At 37.1% G+C, this 19738-nt stretch overlaps 1 protein-coding gene across 1 annotated transcript in view; it reads right to left on the bottom strand.

Annotated features, from left to right (window-relative positions):
- The window catches only part of WDR72 (WD repeat domain 72), a 233714-nt gene extending 214316 nt beyond the window's left edge, over positions 1–19398 (bottom strand). Inside the window, exons 1-5 of the mRNA XM_011986685.1 lie at positions 19246–19398; positions 9110–9216; positions 2909–2987; positions 1522–1696; positions 765–841 (exon numbers count right to left, since the gene is read on the bottom strand). Coding sequence (XP_011842075.1) covers positions 765–841; positions 1522–1696; positions 2909–2987; positions 9110–9216; positions 19246–19398 — 591 coding nt within the window. The remainder of the gene's footprint in view (positions 1–764; positions 842–1521; positions 1697–2908; positions 2988–9109; positions 9217–19245) is intronic.
- Positions 19399–19738: the final 340 nt, after the last annotated feature.

The following is a 19738-nucleotide window of genomic DNA, read 5'->3' on the forward strand; positions in this document are numbered from 1 at the left end:
CTGCCTTGGCTTCCCAAAGTGCTGAGATTACAGGTGTGAGCCACTGTGCCTGGCCTAGTATTTTGATTGCTAAAAAAATATAAATAAATAAAAAATAAAAAAGGAAAGAATTGCCAACACACAGGACATAAAATACTACATTCTCCGTAAGTTTGTGATAATGCTGGATGTGTATTTCTTGAGCTCAGCATACCATCACAATTCCTAGGCTTCCTCAAGCAATAAATTCCTAAAAAGACCCCAGAGCTCCTTGGGGAAGCCTAAATAATTTTGTCATCGGCACACATAGTATGGCTGTTCTTTCGTCCATCATCTCAACTTGTAGCCTGATGCCAGGGAACAGGTGAATATACTGGACTCGCCAGGGACATGCCCCTCAATTTTTTAGAGTCATTTGCCTGCCACTGTTCACACATACTTAGAAGAAAGGAGGATTTCTGCTGTAAGGAACAGAGAGATGTTCTGCTATTTTTAAAAAATTAAAAATGTAATCTTTCTGTGTGTGTGTGTGTGTGTGCGCTCGTGTGTGTGTGTAAATGAAAACATCTGTAAATACATGGAGAAAAGGTTGGAAGGATACAAGCCAATTGTACCCAATGCTCACCCCTGGGAAGATGGATGGGGGAAATAAATGGATGTAGAATTTATACACTTCTATGTTATTTGAACTTTTGACAATAAGCATGTAATAGCCTTATAATTTATAAATTTCAATGAATATGCTTGAAATTGTAGGGAAAAAAGAGTAGGGTTCCCAAGCCAACCTGAATGCTGTTGATAGATGAGGAAAGATCCCACACTTTGAGCTCCCCAGCTACTGATACCACCAAGAGAGAATCTTCTGTGAAAAGAATAAAAAGTCAGATATAAGCTTACCATGGATATAATTGGGTAGGTAAAAATCATTTCATAGTCATTTAAGAATTATGCAGGGCTGTGTAGATGGAAAATTTTCAGCTTTGGAGTCACTTTTTAACTAGAAAAAAATAAATATTTTACATCTTGCTCCAAATCTGTTTTAACATTTCAAAGTGATTCCTAGGTATAAGAAGAGCACCACTAGAAGCAGAATCACATGGCAAATCATCGTAACAAGCACCTTCCTGTTTCAGAAGTAAGTGAGGAGCCAACTTCCACTTCCCTTTGCAGTCACTCATTACAGAAACTGAATTATCAATACTACATCTAGAAGATACAGCAGGGCAAAATTCCAGGAGTCCTGCTAATCCACAACAAAACCTGCTTGCCACTCTTAAAATGTAACAAGAACTTGGTGATAAAAGCACAGATTCATCTCTTTCCCCCTCATCTTAACCTTTTGCTGACTTTCCAATGTTTTGAACCACCGGCATGCGTGTTCTTAGTTCTTCTTGATCAGGTATATTACAGACATATCCTCATTAATAGGTAAACATAAAGAAGCATTCTCTCTGAATTCCTGCCCAATAATTTGACAAATAATTCAAAAGTAGATATTTTTATATGCAATCTCTTTAGCGTCAGATAATATCTAACTACTACCTTGAATTCTCATGGAGTGAACAATGCACATGCAGTTGATCCAGTCGGGAAACTGAGATGATCTAAAACCGTGAACAACAGCCAAAGTTTTGGCATCAATTACAAGGACATCTTGATATTCTCCACAACAAAGAAGCCAACCTTCTCCCGTCATCCGGAATGAGCAGTGGTAATACTATGCATATGGAAATCAAAGCAAACATTTAATTATCACTAGAAATTAACATAATTTGGCTACATTGAAGATTTCTCTAGACCTTAGTTTTAGCACATGATCAATTAAGGTATTGAACTGAACAGCAACTAAAATTTCTCTTAGTTCAGTTATTCCAAACTCCTATGGGCACTTCAGTCTCATTTGCATCTCATGATTTTTCCGGAGAAAGAGAGATCCCTTGGAAGAAGTAATTTTATTCTAAATCATGGCAAGCTCAGAATTGGATTATTTCTGGAGTGCAACTTAGAACTAAACAACAACAAGGCCAGGCACAGTGGTTCATGCCTATAATCCCAGTGCTTTGGGAGGCTATGGTGGGAAGATCACTTGAGGCCAGGAATTTGAGGCTGTCGTTAGCACCACCGCACTTCAGCCCGGGTGACACAGCGAGACCCTGTCTCTTAAAGAAAAATAATTAATAGCAACAACAAAACCCAAGTTCCTTACCGTAGCAACAATGCTGTATGTTAAAAAGAAAGTGTTTGAAGGGCATTTGAGGATTATTATGCCAAATAAGTTATGGAAATATTTTATTAAAGATCAAGTAAAGCATTCTACTTTTAACCAGCTCTCTCTGTGCAGGGTTTTATTCCCAGAAAAAATAGAGGAAATGCACATCATCAACACTAAAAGTGTAAAACATTCAAAAACATGGTCAGCACCATTGGAATCATGCAACCACACTACATATGCTTGGAAATCATCTACTGAAAGCCAAGATTTGCCTTAAAGATTGGGAAGTGATTATAAAAATTATATATATAGAAATTAAGAACCTATCCACCAAAACATAAGGGTTAAAATTAGAAACGAGGGAGAAAAAAACTTTGTTCTTTATAAGACAGCACATCATTAAAACTGAATTCTTACACATGTACAAGTATGTGTATGTTTTGTGAAACTAAGGCAATATATGGAAATTGTCTTTCAAATCTGTTAGAAAGACACAAAAATGAAAGAATCAGGGGAAAAAATCTGCTTGAATAATACCTTTTGGGAAAGCAAAATGCCAAAATAGCAGATGATAACTGGTGATATCTGACCCTCATGACAAAATAAAAATTCAAGCAAAGAATATTCTCCAAAGATGTTTCTTTAGAAGTGTATTTGCAAATGCCCTAAACAAGTTGCAGAATCTAGAAATGCCCTGAAGGACATGAGCGTACTTACACAGATTGCAGTGTGCCTGTAAGGAAGTGTAGCCTTCTCCACGCACTGTCCACTGGTGACATTCCAAACACACATCTCCCTAGCAGAGATAACTTTGTATTATTCTCTGTCATTTCCACTCAATTGTCTGGAATAATTTTTGCGCCACCAAGTTTTTCTCTAGTGCTGCGCTTAAGTGCAGGCTGATCATTTATGTGGCTTTTTGTTACAGATTACTGGGCAAGACAATGTTGTGGTCATTAACAGGGATGACATACTGTATCTGTATCTTTTTGTTTGGGTAATTACACCCTGCTGCCAGCCTACAAACCTTACCGTAGAGACAACCGGGCCTACAACAAATTGTGGAGATACAGCTATCACAGCCTGTTAGTGACAGTACAACAATCCTTCAGCGGAAACTGTATCCTCTTGAAAATGCTTTATTTCACTGAACTTAAACTACATATTCTGAAAATCATAATGCATCAAGTGCTGCATCTTCTGAGGCCAATGTATCATTTTTGTAAAAACAAACAGTGCCACCAAGAGGTTACATTTGGTCTATCATTGATAACAGTGTATCTCAGCTTCTGATTTGAAATCCCGAAATCATCCTTGCCACCTAATATTTAGAAAAATATTATTATTTTGAAAACTCTTACTTGGTTTACATATTACAAAGACACAGTTTTAAAATACGGTTACAAAGTACACCCAGCATAGGGTAGTTTATATGACTTCCCAAAAATCAGAATGACTGTTTCAGAATTGTTTGGTAATATTCTTCAGTCTTGAGAGTTTTAACACATAAGCAAAATGTTCCATGTTCTATAAAACAAAAGTTGTATAGGCCTTAAAGGAGATACCGCTATTATATTAAGAAACAAAATACACAGACTAATAAAGTCAACAACTGTATGCATTTGGGGATTTGCAAGTTTTTTTGTTTTTCTAACCAAACACAGGAACTCAATCTTCTAAATTAGTGCTTCTTAAACTTGGGCGATTTTGCGTCCCCCTATTCCGCCTACATTCCAAGGACACTTGGTAATATTTTGAGATATTTTTGGTTGTTACAACTAGGAACACACTACTGGCATCTAGTGGGGAGAGGCAAGGGATGCTGCTAAATATCCTACAATGCATACAACAGTCCCCCACGACAAAGAATTATCTGTTCCTAAATGCCATTAGCCCTGAGGTTAAGAAATCATATTCCAGAAATAGACACGAAATATTCACAGTATTTTCTCTCTGTTTATATCCAACCTCTTTCCAAAAAGATTTGAGGTAACCTGAAAAGACATATAATTCTATAAAACAGGAGGAAAAAAATCTGTGTGTGTGTGTCTGTGTGTATGTTCTAAAAAATAAGATTGGGAAGAAGGTAGATATTGAGATAATATATCTCAAAGGGAAACAAACTAATAATGCATCTATAAAATCAAGAAATACATCTCAAAGGTAAAATAATTGAACCTTAAGCAGTCAACATTATAAAATTTTAGCTCTTTAAGGGATTTGAACTTATTAACAAGGGTTTTGACTCTAGCTATGCATCAACAACCATCTGATACTACTCCAAATATTACCTTCAGAGATTCGAATTCCATGACTCTGTGTTGAGATCCTGGCATGTGTGGTTTTGAAAAGCACGGTCAGTGGACTTGTTTCTAGCCTATTTCTAAACCAGTAGCTCTAAATTCTAGCTATACATTAGATTTATTTGAGAACTTTCAAAACTACTGATGGCTGACCATGCAAGATATCAAATCAGGCCAACTAATTCACATTTTCCAGGATTGGAACCTGGATACCGGTAAAAGTTCCTTTGAAAATATTAATGTATTTAAACCATCTTGGATCCCTTTGCGTTCCCTATTTATTGGCTTATCATTTTGTTTTCTATATTAAATCTGAAAATAAAATGAAAATATATCACAAAGAAAAAATTTGCTCTTTGCCTGTCAATTTTGTTTAATAAAAGAAAGTAAATTTGTGGTGCATCAAATGGAACGCTGACATCTTACCTGGAACCATGTAAGTTACATATGTAAAACTAAGACATGAAATTGAACTATTAAAAAGCATATTCTTTCCATTTTCTGAAACTATTCGCCTAAGTTTGTACATAGCAAAAATCACCTTCTATTATAAAAAAAAGAATTCAATAATTCTTAAAATCTTAAAAAATTTTAATAATTTTTAAAAATTGTAAAAATCTTAAGAGTTTTTAGAAGCTTAAAAATTCTTAAATTCTTATTTCAATGAAAACAGAAGAAAGTGTCTACAACATATAACATTAGAAAACTGTTATATTCTCACTACAAATTCCTTGAAAAGGGGCATTTTTTGGTCATATTCAACTTTACATCCCCTCCTCAGCACCTCAGTAAAAATTTATTCCATGGATAAATATACCAGTCACCATTATTCCACACACTTTATATCTTTTGGAAATATATTATTTTCTCTTGACCTCATTCTTATTTTTCATATTTGTATGCTTGTAACACTGTAGTTTTGCTCAAACTTTAATGAAGTGTGTGGAAGGACAGGAGATAAACATGAATGCTTGCTTTGCCATCTTGCATTGGAAGTCTATTACATTTTTCAAACTCTTTTCCCTTGTCTTTTATTATACTTTCATTTTTTCTTTGGCATTCTCAGCCTCCTCTTCATCCTCTGTCTGTTTCTTAAGTGCTGGTTTTCCCTAGATATTTGTCTTACACTTTCTTACATCCTTACGTGTCACTCTCTTTCTGGGTAAGTTATCTACTCCCCTGGCTTTGGGTACTGTTATTATGCTATTGGAAGCCCAGACCTGTTTACTTAAGCTCTATATTTCTATATGCAAATAGCTTTTAGACATCTCCACCCGTATGACTTCCAGGAGATCACACCCTTTCATGTTCAAAATGAAGCATAGCATCTTCCCTCTTTGGTTCACTATCTCAATGAATGATATAATTACTAATAAATTTCCCATAATTCTTGACCCAACATTTTCTCTTACTGTCCCAAATGTGGGTACTTGCTACTCCAAATATGGGCTCTGGGCCAGCAGTATCAGCATTGTCTAGGAATGCTTTGGAAATACAAGTTACTAGACCCCAGCCCCGATCTACTAAATCCGTATCTTTGGTAGCAGTGCCCAGAAATCTGTAATTAAACAAACTCTGCAGGTGATTCTGGTGCATGCTCAGGATTGAGAAGCACTCACCTAGCAGCCTCCAAGTCCTGGTGCCCTACTTCTCTGGGGTCATCTCTTGCTAGTGACTAATACTTTCATTGGTAAGTAATAAATCTTTCTATCGGTGCCAAGGCTTTTTGCCTTAAAATCTTATTAACTCTCTCTCTATATAAAATATTAATACAATTACACCAACCTTATTTTGATTTGTGTACATATGATAATACGTAATTGGAATGACTGTTTTAGTCAGATTTATTCAACTAGCTTATTTTGTGCTATTTGTCCCATTTTAAAAAAAAATTGTTTTCTTTGAATTAAACAACATTTCTTCTTTTTTAAATTGAAAGTTACATACACTTTCTTTTATTTTTTATTTCTTTTGTCTATTGTTTTTGTAGCTACTAAACAATACTTGAAATGTAAATATATAAATATAGTTTAAGGTCTAAAGTTAATCAACATCTTTACCCACCTCTAGAACACCAGAATGTGTGGGATCTTTTTACTATATTATTATATGCTATTGTTGACCAGAATCGCGTATGTGTGAGTGGGTGTATATAAATATCATTATATCTTAAAAAGTCTCTACAACTTTGCGGGTTTTTGTTCAATATTCCTTCTTCCATCTCAAACCTTCCTTCTGAAATCATTGTTTTTCTTACTAAAGAACATCATTTAGAAATGTGTTATTATACTTATCCAGACTCTGTTGACGTAGTGAGCACTTTTAGTTTTTGTTTGTCTGAAGGTTTATTATTTTGCCCCAATTTTTCAAAAGTGTTTTTGTTGGATATACAATTCCAAGCGGACAGATATTTTCTGTCCACTTTTTGAAGGGATTTCACTGCTGTCATTACTGTTGGGAAGTCAGCTCTCTGCTTAATTAACATTCCTTGGTAAATAATCTGCTTTTTCTCACTGTCTACCTACAGGATCTTCTCTTTTTCTTTGGCATTCTGTTGTTTTAACATCAGATCTCCAACAGTTTATTTTCATTACCCTAGAATTTTCTGTGATTACTGAATCTGAGGATGTATGCCTACAAATAAAATAATAATTTGGGAAAAATATTAAACACTGAGCCATAAAGCAACTCTGAGTCCCCTCTGGTCACCATGAAGGCAAAAATGCTAAGTCCATAGCCAATATCTGGGACTTCTCAAATCTAAAAATGCATTGTTGTTTGGAAAATAATGGGGCAAGCCTAGTAGGAGTAATAATTTCCAGTGAATAAAGTTAAAACTTGCCAAGTACACAGTAGCTGAAACATAGGTACTGCCTAAAAAGTATCTTATAGACACAGCATAAGATTTAGAAACCTCAAAAGAACAAAGTTCTAGAAAATTCACATCAACTTGGTGAAGGAGGACAGCTAGTTAGATTGAAACTGGACTCCTAGGCTCTTTAACAATATTTACAGGGCTCATACAGCTGAATTCATCTTTCATCAAAAATATATCCATTAACCCCTAGTTTCTCTTTTGGAGTTAGATCACTATGGGCAAATAAATACCTGATGGTGAAACTCAGTAATTTTTCAGATCTTTTTCTCAGTTAGCTACTACGTATTTCTCAATTTTTCATGCAGCCCCAGAAAAAAATTAACCATCTCCAAAATTCTCTAGATTGGGAATAAATATCTCAGCATGTGTAGCAGACTTTGTGGCAGTCCTGGTGAATGAAAGCTACAGGCAAAGGTTAAAAAAGGAATGTATTAGGACATTTCACTTTAGACTTAGCCAAAGTTCAATCCCTCTAAATATTACAATTAATGATTTACTATAAGCTATGAAAATAGGTATCTCTTTGATATCTGTTCAACTAGCCAACATATTAAACTATTCTGTTTATACAAGCTGGACCTTGATTCCTCGTTATTCTTTTGGTTTTCAGAATTCAGAAGCGTATAATTTCTCTTTGGATTAAAAACAAAGAGAGGCTTATCTTGTTTCAACTAGCAACCCAATCCCTTATTAACAAATGCATACTGAATTGATACCACATTCCCGAGTATATTTTGGCAAATAACTCATCAGGAGCCTAGCTCATAGTAATTCTTCCATCAGTGGGGCTTTTTCCTACAGGTAAGTCCTATTTCATGAGGGCAAGCTTTGCTCCCATGAAACTGCACCCAAATCACTAGCTATGTTCCTTTTCCATCTCTCTGCCACCATTCTACTGATAATTGAGTCCTCTCCTCTGTTAGATTTATTTATTTATTTATTTTTATTTTAAATTTTTATTTATTTATTTATCTTTCTTTTTCTTTTTTTTTTTTTTTTGAGACTGTCACCCAGGCTGGAATGCAGGGGCACCATCTTGGCTCACTGCAACCTCTGCCTCCCAGGTTCAAGTAATTCTCCCTCCTCAGCCTCCCTAGTAGCTGGGATTATAGGCATGCACCACCATGCCCAGGCCAATTTTTCTATTTTTAATAGAGTCAGGGTTTCGTCATGATGGCCAGGCTGGTCTTGAACTCTTGACCTCAGGTGATCCACCTGCCTCAGCCTCCAAAAGTGCTGGGATTACAGGCATGAGCCACTATGCCCGGCCTGTTAGTTTCATAATAACATCAGACAAGGGTACAACATGAAGACTGTAACTATTAAATTGTTTTGTAAATCTATGAAAGCTTGGATGGGTTTGCTTAAGAGCTCCAAGTGTGTTACGACATGAGAAAAGACAGACACCTAGTCTTTTTCATTGCTGATTCTACAAAACTAGGCATTGGTCACTAACCTTTACCCAGTAAGAGTGCTACAAGTTCTGATACACATGTTGAGATGATTATCTTGGTCCCAATCCAGCAACAAGAGTATTGAGTGAGGGTTCATAACACTGATTACATTCCTTGGGATCATCACACAAGTTATTCAAACTTTCAGGATCTAAATGTTCCTATATGTGAGAGGCACATGTGGATCACAAAAGTTTCCTTCAGCACTAAAATTGTACTCCACTGTAGTTTTTAAAAAGGGAAGGGCATGGAGAAGGGGACAAAGTTTACACACCATACCTACCCATTTTCAGCAGCACTAACAATGTAGGGCTGTTTAGAGAAGTCCCTTGCTCTTGCCAAACATGTTACTGAAGCTGAATGACCAAATAGGAGTTCTTTTGCTGAAATCTGAAAATAATGAGAGTGAGCTTTTAAATAACTGTAAACGGTTTGAAGAATAAAAACACAACAATATAGTATTCACAATTCTGATTAGAAAATTCTGTCTTTGCTGTATACAAGTTTCCAGAAAACTGATATATGGAATATCAACATCCACGGACTAATAAACTCCTAGGTAGAGGAACTGTGTTGTAGACAGGTTTTGTTTGTTTTGGTTTGGTGTCCATCATGAAACCTCCATGACTGCCAGACCTGTCTTACAACAGCTAGGTTGTGAATACAAATAAGTCTGTGTTGATGCTTCCTATGAACAAAATGTCCCCTCAATAATAGTAGCACATTAATACAGAGTTCAGAATTCAAAATAACTTTACAAAATAATACAAGAGAAAATATTACCCTTTTTGAAACCACCATAACACCCTATATGGTGATAGGAAAGCAAATTGGTGCAGCTATTTTTAAAAACAGTATAGAGGTTCCTCAATAAAAATAAAAATAGAACTTACAAATGACTCAGGATTCCCACTTCTAGGTATATATCCAAAGGGAATGAAACCAGTATCTCAGAGAGGTATCTGTACCCCCATATTCATTGGAGCATTACTCACTGCAGCCAAAATACGGAAACAATCTAAGCGTCCATCAGTGGATGCAGAGATAAATAAAATGTGTCACATACAGTCATCCCTCATTATCCATGGGGGACTGGTTCCAGGACACCACTGCCCCCCACCCCATGCCCCACCACATAGGCACCTAAATCCTAGGATGTGCAAGTATGCAACATAAAATGGCATAGTATTGGCACATAGCCTATGAACATCTTTCATATCCTTTAAATTAGCTCTAGATTGCTTATAATACCTAATACAATATAAATGCTATGTAAATTGCTTTTATACTATATCATGTAGGGAATAATGACAAGGGAAAAAGTCTGTACATGTTTAGTACAGATGCAATCCTCTTTTCTTTTTCCAAGTTTTCGATCCACAGTTGGTTGAATCCATGGATGCAGAAGCCATGGACATGAAGGGCCGACTATATACACAATGGAATAGTACTCAGACAAAAAAATAAAAGAGAAAAAAATCCTGCCATTTGTGACAACATGGATGGACCTAGAGGACATGATGCTAAATAAAATAATCCAGACACAGAAAGACAAATGCTATATGATCTCAGTTCTATATAGAATCTAAAAAGCCAAACTCATAGAAATAGAATTAGTGGCTGCTAATGGCTGGGGGAGAGGGAAGAATGAAGTAATGTTGCCCAAAGGGTAAAATATTGAATTATACATAAGATGTATAAGTTTTGGGATCTAATGTACGCATAGTGACTACAGTTAATACTGTATGGTATACTTCAAATTTGCTAAGAGAGTAGGTCTTAAGAGTTCTTGCCACGCACATAAAAAAAATGATTATGTGAGGTGAGAGATGTGTTAATTAATTGGATTGTTGTATTAGTCCATTCTCATACTGCTATAAAGAACTACCTGAGACTGGGTAATTCATGAAGAAAAGAGATTTAATTGACTCACAGTTCCACAGGCTTAACAGGAAGCATGACTGAGAGACCTCGGGACACTTACAATCATGGTGGAAGGTGAAGGAGAAGCAAGCACATCTTATCATGGCAGAGCAGGAGAGAGAAAGAGTGACAGGGGAAGTGCCACCCACTTTTAAACCATAGGATCTCATGAGTACTCACTCACTATTACAAGAACAGCATGCAGAAAACCGTCCCCATGATCCAATCACCTCCTACCAGGTCCCTCCCCCAACATGTGGGGATTCCAATTCAACATGAGATTTGGGTGGGGACACAGAGCCAAAACATATCATTTGTGGTAATCATTTCACAATGTATTCATATATCAAATCATCACTCTGTATACCTTAAACCTATGTAATTTTACTAGTTAATTACAGCTCAATAAAGTTAATATAAAAATGACTAAAATTCCATTAGTCATAGACTAAATATCAGACCAGTTACCACGGAGAAAATTTTAGGCATCAATTTTCACTTCTAAATTATCTATATTACCTAAAATTTCTAAAATTAAAACATCTTTCTTATTTATATTAAAAAATAAGAAAAGATCAATAAAATAAGAAAACAAGCCACAGACTGAGAGAAATATTTTCAAAAGTCGTACCTGATAAAGGACTATTATCCAAAATACACAAAGAACTCTTAAAATTCAACAATAAGAAAGTTAAAAACATGATGAAAATATTGTCAAAACATCTGAGCAGACACCTCACCAAAGAAAACATACAGACGGCAAGTGAACACATAAAAATGTACTCCATATCATATGTCATAAGAGAAGTGCAAATTAAAAAACAATGAGAAACCACAGCACACCTATCAAAATGGCCAAAATCCAGAACACTGGCAATATCAAATGCTGGCCGGGATGTGGAGCAACAGGAATTCTCACTCATTGCTGGTGAGAATGTGAAACAGGACAGCCACTTTGGAAAAGAGTTCAGTAGTTTCATATAAAACTAAACATATTTTTACCACACAACACAGCAATCACGCTCATTGACATTTACCCAAATAAGTTGAAAAGTTGTGTCCACACAAAAATCTGTACACAAATGTTTACAGTAGCTTTATCCATAATTGCCAAAATGTGATAGCAACCAAGACACCCTTCAAGTGGCAAACAGATAAATTACGGTACATCTATACAATGAAATATTATTCAGCACTAAAAAGAAATGAGCTATCAAACCACGAAAAGACAGGGAAAAACCGTTGATGTGTATTACTAAATGAAAGAAGCCCATCTGAAAAGGTTTTATGATTCTAACTATATGGCATTGTGGAAAAGGCAAAACTTAGCAAACAATAAAAACATTAATGGTTATCAGGGGTATTTGGGGAGCAGGAGATAAATAGATGGGGCACAGAGAATTTTTAGGGCAATGAAACTATTCTGTATGATACTATAAAAATGGATACATGAGCCTGGCTGTCAGGACGAACCTCATATCTATTAAAAATATAAAAATTAGCCAGGAGTGGTAGTACGGGCCTTAATCCAGGCTACTTGGGAGGCTGAGGCAGTATATCTGCTTGAACCTGGGAGGTGGAGGTTGCAGTGAGCCAAGATTGCGCCACTCTACTACAGCCTGGGCGACAAAGTGAAAGTCCATCTCAGGGAAAAAAAAAAAAAAAAGATACATGTCATTATACATTTGTCAAAACCCAGAGAATGTACAATACCAAGAGTGAACCAATACTTGATTATATGTAGGTTAACTGGTTGTAAAATATATATACTGCTGTGCTCTAGTGTGGGATATTAATGGTAAAGGAGACTGTGTGTACATGTGTGTTGGGAGTGGGGCAGGGCTGATCAGGTATGTACAGAAACTCCCTGTACCTTCCAGTCAATTTTGCTTTAAACCTAAAACTGCTTTCAAAAATAGTCTATTGAAATACTTTTTAAAAAGATCTTATTTATGTTCCTGCATCAGGAACACTAAAATTAACCTTTCTACATTAACAACAAAATTTTAACTAAAATGATTCTTTAAAATACTGATGCTGGCCAAGCACGGTGGTTCATGTTTATAATCTCAGCACCTTGGCAGGCAGAGGCAAGAGGATCACTTGAGTCCAGAAATTCAGGACCAGCCTGGGCAACGTAGTGAGATCTCATCTCTACAAATAATAATAATAAAAAAAAATTAGCTGGGCATGGTGGCACACATCTGTGATCCCAGCTACTAAGGAGGCTAAGGTGGGAGAATCACTTGAGCTCTGACAGTCAAGGCTGCAGCAAGCTGCACTCATGCCACCACACTCCAGCCTGGTTGACAGAGTGAGATCCCATCTCAAGAAAAAGTAAACACCCAATGTTTTCCTCCTACATGAAAATTTTAAAAATATGGCACTGAGGGCTAATTCCCCCACTATTTCATGTGTGAAAGAAGTAAATTCTTCATTATTTTGTAAAACAAGATGACAAAAATTAAATTACAAAACAGAAAACATGTAAGATCTCCTCAGATGGTGGAGGAGTTGTCACTAATAAACCAAACATTGGCCCAGTGCGGTCGGTGGCTCATGCCTGTAATCCCAGCACTTTTGGGAGGCTGAGGCGGGTGGGTCACTTGAGGTCAGACATTCGAGACCAGCTTAACCAACATAGTGAAACCCCATCTCTATTAAAAATACAAAAACTAGCTGGGTATAGTGGATCTCATCACTGCACTCCAGCCTGGGCGACAGAGTGAGACTCTGTCTCAAAAAAATAAAAAGACCAAAAATTGAATTTGAATAGCTACCAAATATCTTGTGAGTAATAAAAATCTATTTTCCAAATGAATTAACATGAATTATGTTTTTTCTGAACTATACAAACATACATAGATGATAACTCACCCATATTAATGAGGACAAATTATTTCATGACGTAATTGTTCTCTGCCTTTATATCATTTCTACCATAATCAGAGATATTTCCCTCTTAAAAGGTCTCTTGTCAGATTAACTTTTTAGTGCTACAGGAAGTGTTTTGTGGTTGATTAGAATCCTGCACAATTCAAGTTCACTCTACCTTTTACCTGAGAAGTCCAGAAGGTTCCATCTCAGAGAACAACATACCATCTCTCCCTGTCATCACACTCAGGGGTGCATATCCCTGGGCATTTAATCCCTTTCCAGTCTATTAAAAGCCAAATTAAGCAATAAATGAGAGAACATCAAGGATATTCCCTCATCCAGAGAAAATCCACCGTGGACAAAATATCAGAACAGAACATCATGGCCTTTCATATAAAGTCCTCATTCTACTCCTAAATCCCCACATATATTTGAATAAGCTATGATAGTTCACTAAAATTTCCTCATTTACCATATTGTAGAACTGCCATGAAGAATAACAAAATTTAAAAATCCTACAATCACACTTAGTCATTGCCATGATGAAATCCAGGAGACCTTTCCTGTTGTCCATTAGCTCTACTTTTATGAAGCATTGGTTCCTTCTGACCACCACCCTCACCTCCAGGTACTTCCAACAGCACAATGGAACACTGAGAAGAACACACAATTTGATGAATGTATTAGTCTGTTTTCACACTGCTGATAAAGACATACCCGAGACTGGGCAATTTACAAAAGAAAGAAGTTTAATGGACTTACAGTTCCATATGGCTGGGGAGGCCTCCGAATCATGGTGGAAGGCAAGGAAGAGCAAGTCACATCTTACTTGGATGGCAGCAGGAAAAGAGAGAGGTTGGGCAGGGAAACTCCCCTATTTAAAACCATCAGATCTTGTGAGACTAACTCACTTTCACGAGAACAGCACGGGAAAGAACAGCATCATGATTCAATTATCAACCACTGGGCTCTTCCCACAAGCCCAAATTGTGGGGGATACAATTCAAGATGAGATTTGGATGGGGACACAGCCAAAACCACATTAGTGAACATCTACCATATTCCAGACAAAAACACAATCACAGGGCAGTGTTTAAATCCCCATTTCACAGGTGAGGAAATTGAAGCTCAAAGAATGTAAGTCCTTTGCCCAATATCACAGAGTTGGTAAATATCAGGGCTGGCACTTGACTCCGACCTCCATTCTTTTTCTCCACCCAGTGCTCTTCTTCATTTTGTTGTTTCCTTCTGAGTGTTAGACAGGCGGAAGAGCAGAACATAGCAATACTAAGGGAGTCTATCTGAGAGGATACTCACCTCGCCTTTCTCTACACTTATAGGTGTGAAGAAAACCAGCAATCAATACAAGAAAATCCAAGTAAGGAATTTGCTCGCATGGGATTTGGAGAAGCTCCTCACTGGTAGACTTCACAAAATTTTGGGGAAACTAGAGGGCTATGGGAGTCAGACTTTGGACTCAAAGACAGCATGTATAACCTAGGCATGCAGTGAGAAGCCCAAGAGAGGGAGACACTTATTCTCTAGCTCCCCTGCACCCTGCCATCCCACTGCACATGGTCAAGGAAAGACTGAGGCACATCTTCAATCCCCTATTGAATACTTGGGCACTCTGAGATGTGCAGAATTTACACCACCTTTTTCCCTCCCCATTCCTATTCTCCAATCCCTTTTATCCCATATGCAAATGAATAATACCATCATTCTACCAGTCCCACCCAGCTCCCAAACCCCAAATCTGGGAAAGATCCTTGGCTGTTCCTGCTCCCTTACCCTACATCCAATCAGTTTCTCAGTTCTGTCCATTCTCTCTTCTTAATGTCTTTCCAGTTTTCATCTCCTCTTCATCCTCACAGCCACTGATTTGGTTTATCCTCAAAACCTTTCTTGAATAAATTACAGTAGAAGTCTGATAGCCATAGTCCCTGTCCCTGATGTCATCTCCCCCTTTCTCCAATATGCCCTTGACATTGCTAGCAAGTGATCTTCTAAAATCCAGATACAATTGAATCGTATTATGCCATCTTCTCACACAAAATATCCTCTAAAGCCCTCAAAATCACCACTGCTTTTAATTATCTTGTGCTGTTAGCTCTATCTAGTGAAAAAAACATAAAAAAACTTATAAACCCTTCAACCTGTGGGATTCCATGCTGGACCCATCCTGTCCTTTCCAGATGAGCTTGTCACCTCTAATTCACCATGTATGCTCCAGGTCTACTCAACTACTTTTACCAGTTTCCTTAAGGCAAAATGCTCATGTCTTTCACACACACTTATCATTCCCTGTGTCTGCAAACTCACCTTCAATTCCTGTGCATTCTTTAGAACTCAGCTCAAGCATCACTCTCAGAAAGGCTTTCCATTCAAAACCATAACAAGATACCACTTCACACCCATTAGAATGGCTATTACAAAAAAAAGAGAAAAAAGTAACTAGCACTGGTGAGGATACAGGGAAACTGGTTGCTCTGTGCACTACAGGTGGGAATGCAAAGTGTGCAGCCACCCTAGGAGTGCCTCAAAAAATTTACAATAGAATTACCACCCCATAAGTATGTACAATTATGTGTCAATTAAAAATAATTTCAAAAATAGAATTACTATATGAACCAGGAATTCCACTTCTCAGCATGTACCCAAAAGAGTTGAAAGCAAGGATACAGCTACATGTGCACCCATGTATATAGCAGCATCATTCACAATAGCCAAAAGGTAGAAGCAACCCATGTATGTATCTGTAGATGAACAGATAAAGAAAATGTGGTATATACATACAGTGGAATATTATTCAAACTTAAAAAGAAAGGAAATACTGTCATATGCTCCAGCATGAATGAACCTTGAAGACATTATACTAAATAAAATAAGCCAATCACAAACAGACAAATACTGTATGATTCCACTTACAGGAGGTATGTAGAATAGTCAAATTCATAGAGATGGAAAGTGTCTCAGTGCCTTACAACTTCCTATTTACATATCTGTCTCCCGCACTGGACTCTGAGAAACTTGGAGGAGGATTTGTGCCTAGAACAAAAAGTACCTGTGTAGTTTGCCTAAAGACAGCGTAAATAAGTATTCCTGGTTTGTTTTTCCATTTTGCATGGTGGTAAGCGAGTGTTTAAGACCACAGAACCTGATGTATTCTCTTACCTATGTACTTTTGGAGGGGGAAAGAACTTTCCAAATTTAATATGAAGAGAAAATAAATGGCTCCCTGTTCACTTTACAACCTTCCATGCCCGACTTCCTTCTCTTCTTCCTACCATCCTCTCCCTGAGATGCTGCCCTACAGTGACTCAGTCACCCATATAGTTATGTCCTTTTTTACAGTCTCCTGTGTCCTCAAGGACTCCTTTTTGTCTACCCCCACCCAAATTATTCCTTTATATACACATTTTTTAAACAAAAATAAAATTAAACCACTAAGCATTAACTCATTAATCTACTCACTTGACCACCTTATAGATAACAAGAGGATTTGGTGAGAACGGAAAAATGCCCTTGATTTTTTTCAGTCTGGAGTTTTTCCTACTAATAGCTGATCAGTTGCAATGTGGGGGCAAGATTCATGGGAAAATAAGAGATGCTGTTTATTCAATCTGGCTCTATGGTTAGCCATAGAAAATGTTCAGGAAAATCTTTACATGGAGTATTTCACATTCATACTAATCAACAACTTCTTTGTGTAATTAACTTTTGCACAATGTCCTCACAGTGAATTTCAAAAACACAAAGTTGATCCCATCCCCAACTTAGATCTCCTCAATAGCTCTCGAGAATTCGATATAAATTCCTTCACTTGTCATCTAAACTTCTCCAGGTCGAGGTCCCTGTCTTCCTCTCTAGATTTACCTCTCTTTGATCCTTTTTCACACCTAGGTTAAGGCAACAGACAGCTCCTCCCTTTCCTCCAAGCACAGGCAGTCTCCTTAATGTAGAATAACTTTGCTTCTTCCACTCTCACCAATCTAATTCCTATTCCCAACCCATATCTCTATCCCTGGATTTCTCTGTATCAGCACTCTTGGCATTGGGAATGGAAAAATTATTTATTGTGAGGAGTTGTCATGTGCACTATATGACGTTTGTAGTATCTCCGGCTCCACCCCACTACACGCCACCAGTATCTCTCGTCCTTCAATAGTTACAACCAAAATGTGTGTAGATAGTAACAGATGTCTCTTGGGAGGAAAACTGCCTCTCGTAAGCACCACTACTCTGAATCCAAGCAGAGGACTTGCTCCTAAGAGATGCATGGCATAACTTCTCCACTGAATATGGAGTGCAGACCATTCCCTACTTACAGTACCTTATATCATAAGTGTGCCACAGTAGCCCATTTTTTTCTGTACTGCATTGTAACTTCCTGGGCAGTCAGCACCAGGTCTTACCATTCACATTTGAATTTACGAATGAGTACCCACCATACCACACAATTTACACCATGCAAACAACAAATGTATGCTGCACAAATGTGCCTTTATAAATATGAAGATGCTAGAATTCCAGATTTCTTAAGCTTATAGTAAACCTACATATTATTACACAACTATTCCACCCAGAAAATAATACATTTAAACATTGAAAATAAGTAAGACATTTTAGTCACTTAGAAGTCGGAGTTTAAACTATAATCGAAAATTAATATTTTAATTTTCAAAGGGGGCCACTATTTTTAAAGCACAACCATTGCAATAATATCCATCCTTCCTTCAAGAATGTTCATTAACATTGAGCTGAGCTGGTCTGCTATGCAGTTCTTGGCAGTCCTGTAGTGGAACTGTTCAGTGATGGGAGATGTTAATTAATTACACTATAAAATAGAATTACAATTAATTGTTAATTTAGGTTTTAAAGTGACAAACTTTAAAGGCTAAAAATAGTCTTTGATCTTTAAAAGGCTTCTTAATGAGGGCAGTATACTTTAACTACATCATTAGTTTAAATGTTCAAATTAGGTCTAGAGACTGCTAGAGTTAAGCAAATATCTATTCCGATATGTTAAATGTTTATGACTTGAGACAGGGACAATTAATTGCTAATCAATGGGCCAAATCCTAGGTGAGGTCAGGTTCTGAAATAGAAGAATGACAATAGTAAATTGGATTTAGAGCATTCTGATGTGATCTGTAAAAATCACAGGCAGGCAGAGACTAAAAGAATAGCAAGCAGGCCAAACCAGTAGAAACACCCAGATAATTAAGATATTACTCATTTAGTTAATCGTGGCTTTCAAGGGTGCCCTTTGTTTAGATTAATGAGCCATAATTTTTAGAATTATACTTACATGCCTGTAGTTCAGTTACTTAAACATATAATTCAGGATATAAAATAGTAAAACTCAGCATAGCTTAAAGGATGATAACACTTTGCTGGTAGCTAAGATTAGCAATATTCATAATATAATCTTCAAACATGAGCTTGATCAATCATATACTTTATTTTCTCAAAATTCAGAAGTAAAATCAATTTATTACTTTAATAAGCATCTTTTTAACAATCATGCAAACCTTCCACTGTCACTGCAGACAGAAAATGCAAGTTGTGCCTATTTTGTGAGTGGTGTCTGTTTCAGTATCAGTAGCTTTCACTAACCTTTAGTTCATGTGAGAGATTCCACAGACAGAGCTGACCCTCTTGACTTCCAGTGACAATTGTTCGCTGGTCATCAGTGATCATGATGGCAGTGATGCTGTGGGGAGGGGCCTTCTGTCCCCAGAGTGCCACTGCCTGCAGGGAAGTCCTCATTTTGGGCGAATCCTGAAAATACAAAGAAGGGAAGAAGCATACATGGTCACCTTTTTGAAATTTGAGGAAACTGATAATATTACGAAGCGGATTTATGATGACCCAAACTTCAACGACGTGTTCTCCCAGCGCTATGGAAAAGGGTACTTCCCCATCAGTTAAAAGAGAAAGTAGTCATCAGACACTGAAATTACCATGCATGCTGCTAATTCATCAAACAAGAATGAATTATCTTCTAATTCCTTATTATTCATGAAGAGAAAGAAAGGAATAGTCTATTCGTTTCACACCCAGCTCTTCCTATGGCTACATCTAACTTGCTACAAAGTCCTGCTGGGTG

This window comes from Mandrillus leucophaeus, unplaced genomic scaffold (assembly GCF_000951045.1).
Source record: "Mandrillus leucophaeus isolate KB7577 unplaced genomic scaffold, Mleu.le_1.0 Scaffold108, whole genome shotgun sequence".
NCBI lineage: Eukaryota > Metazoa > Chordata > Mammalia > Primates > Cercopithecidae > Mandrillus > Mandrillus leucophaeus.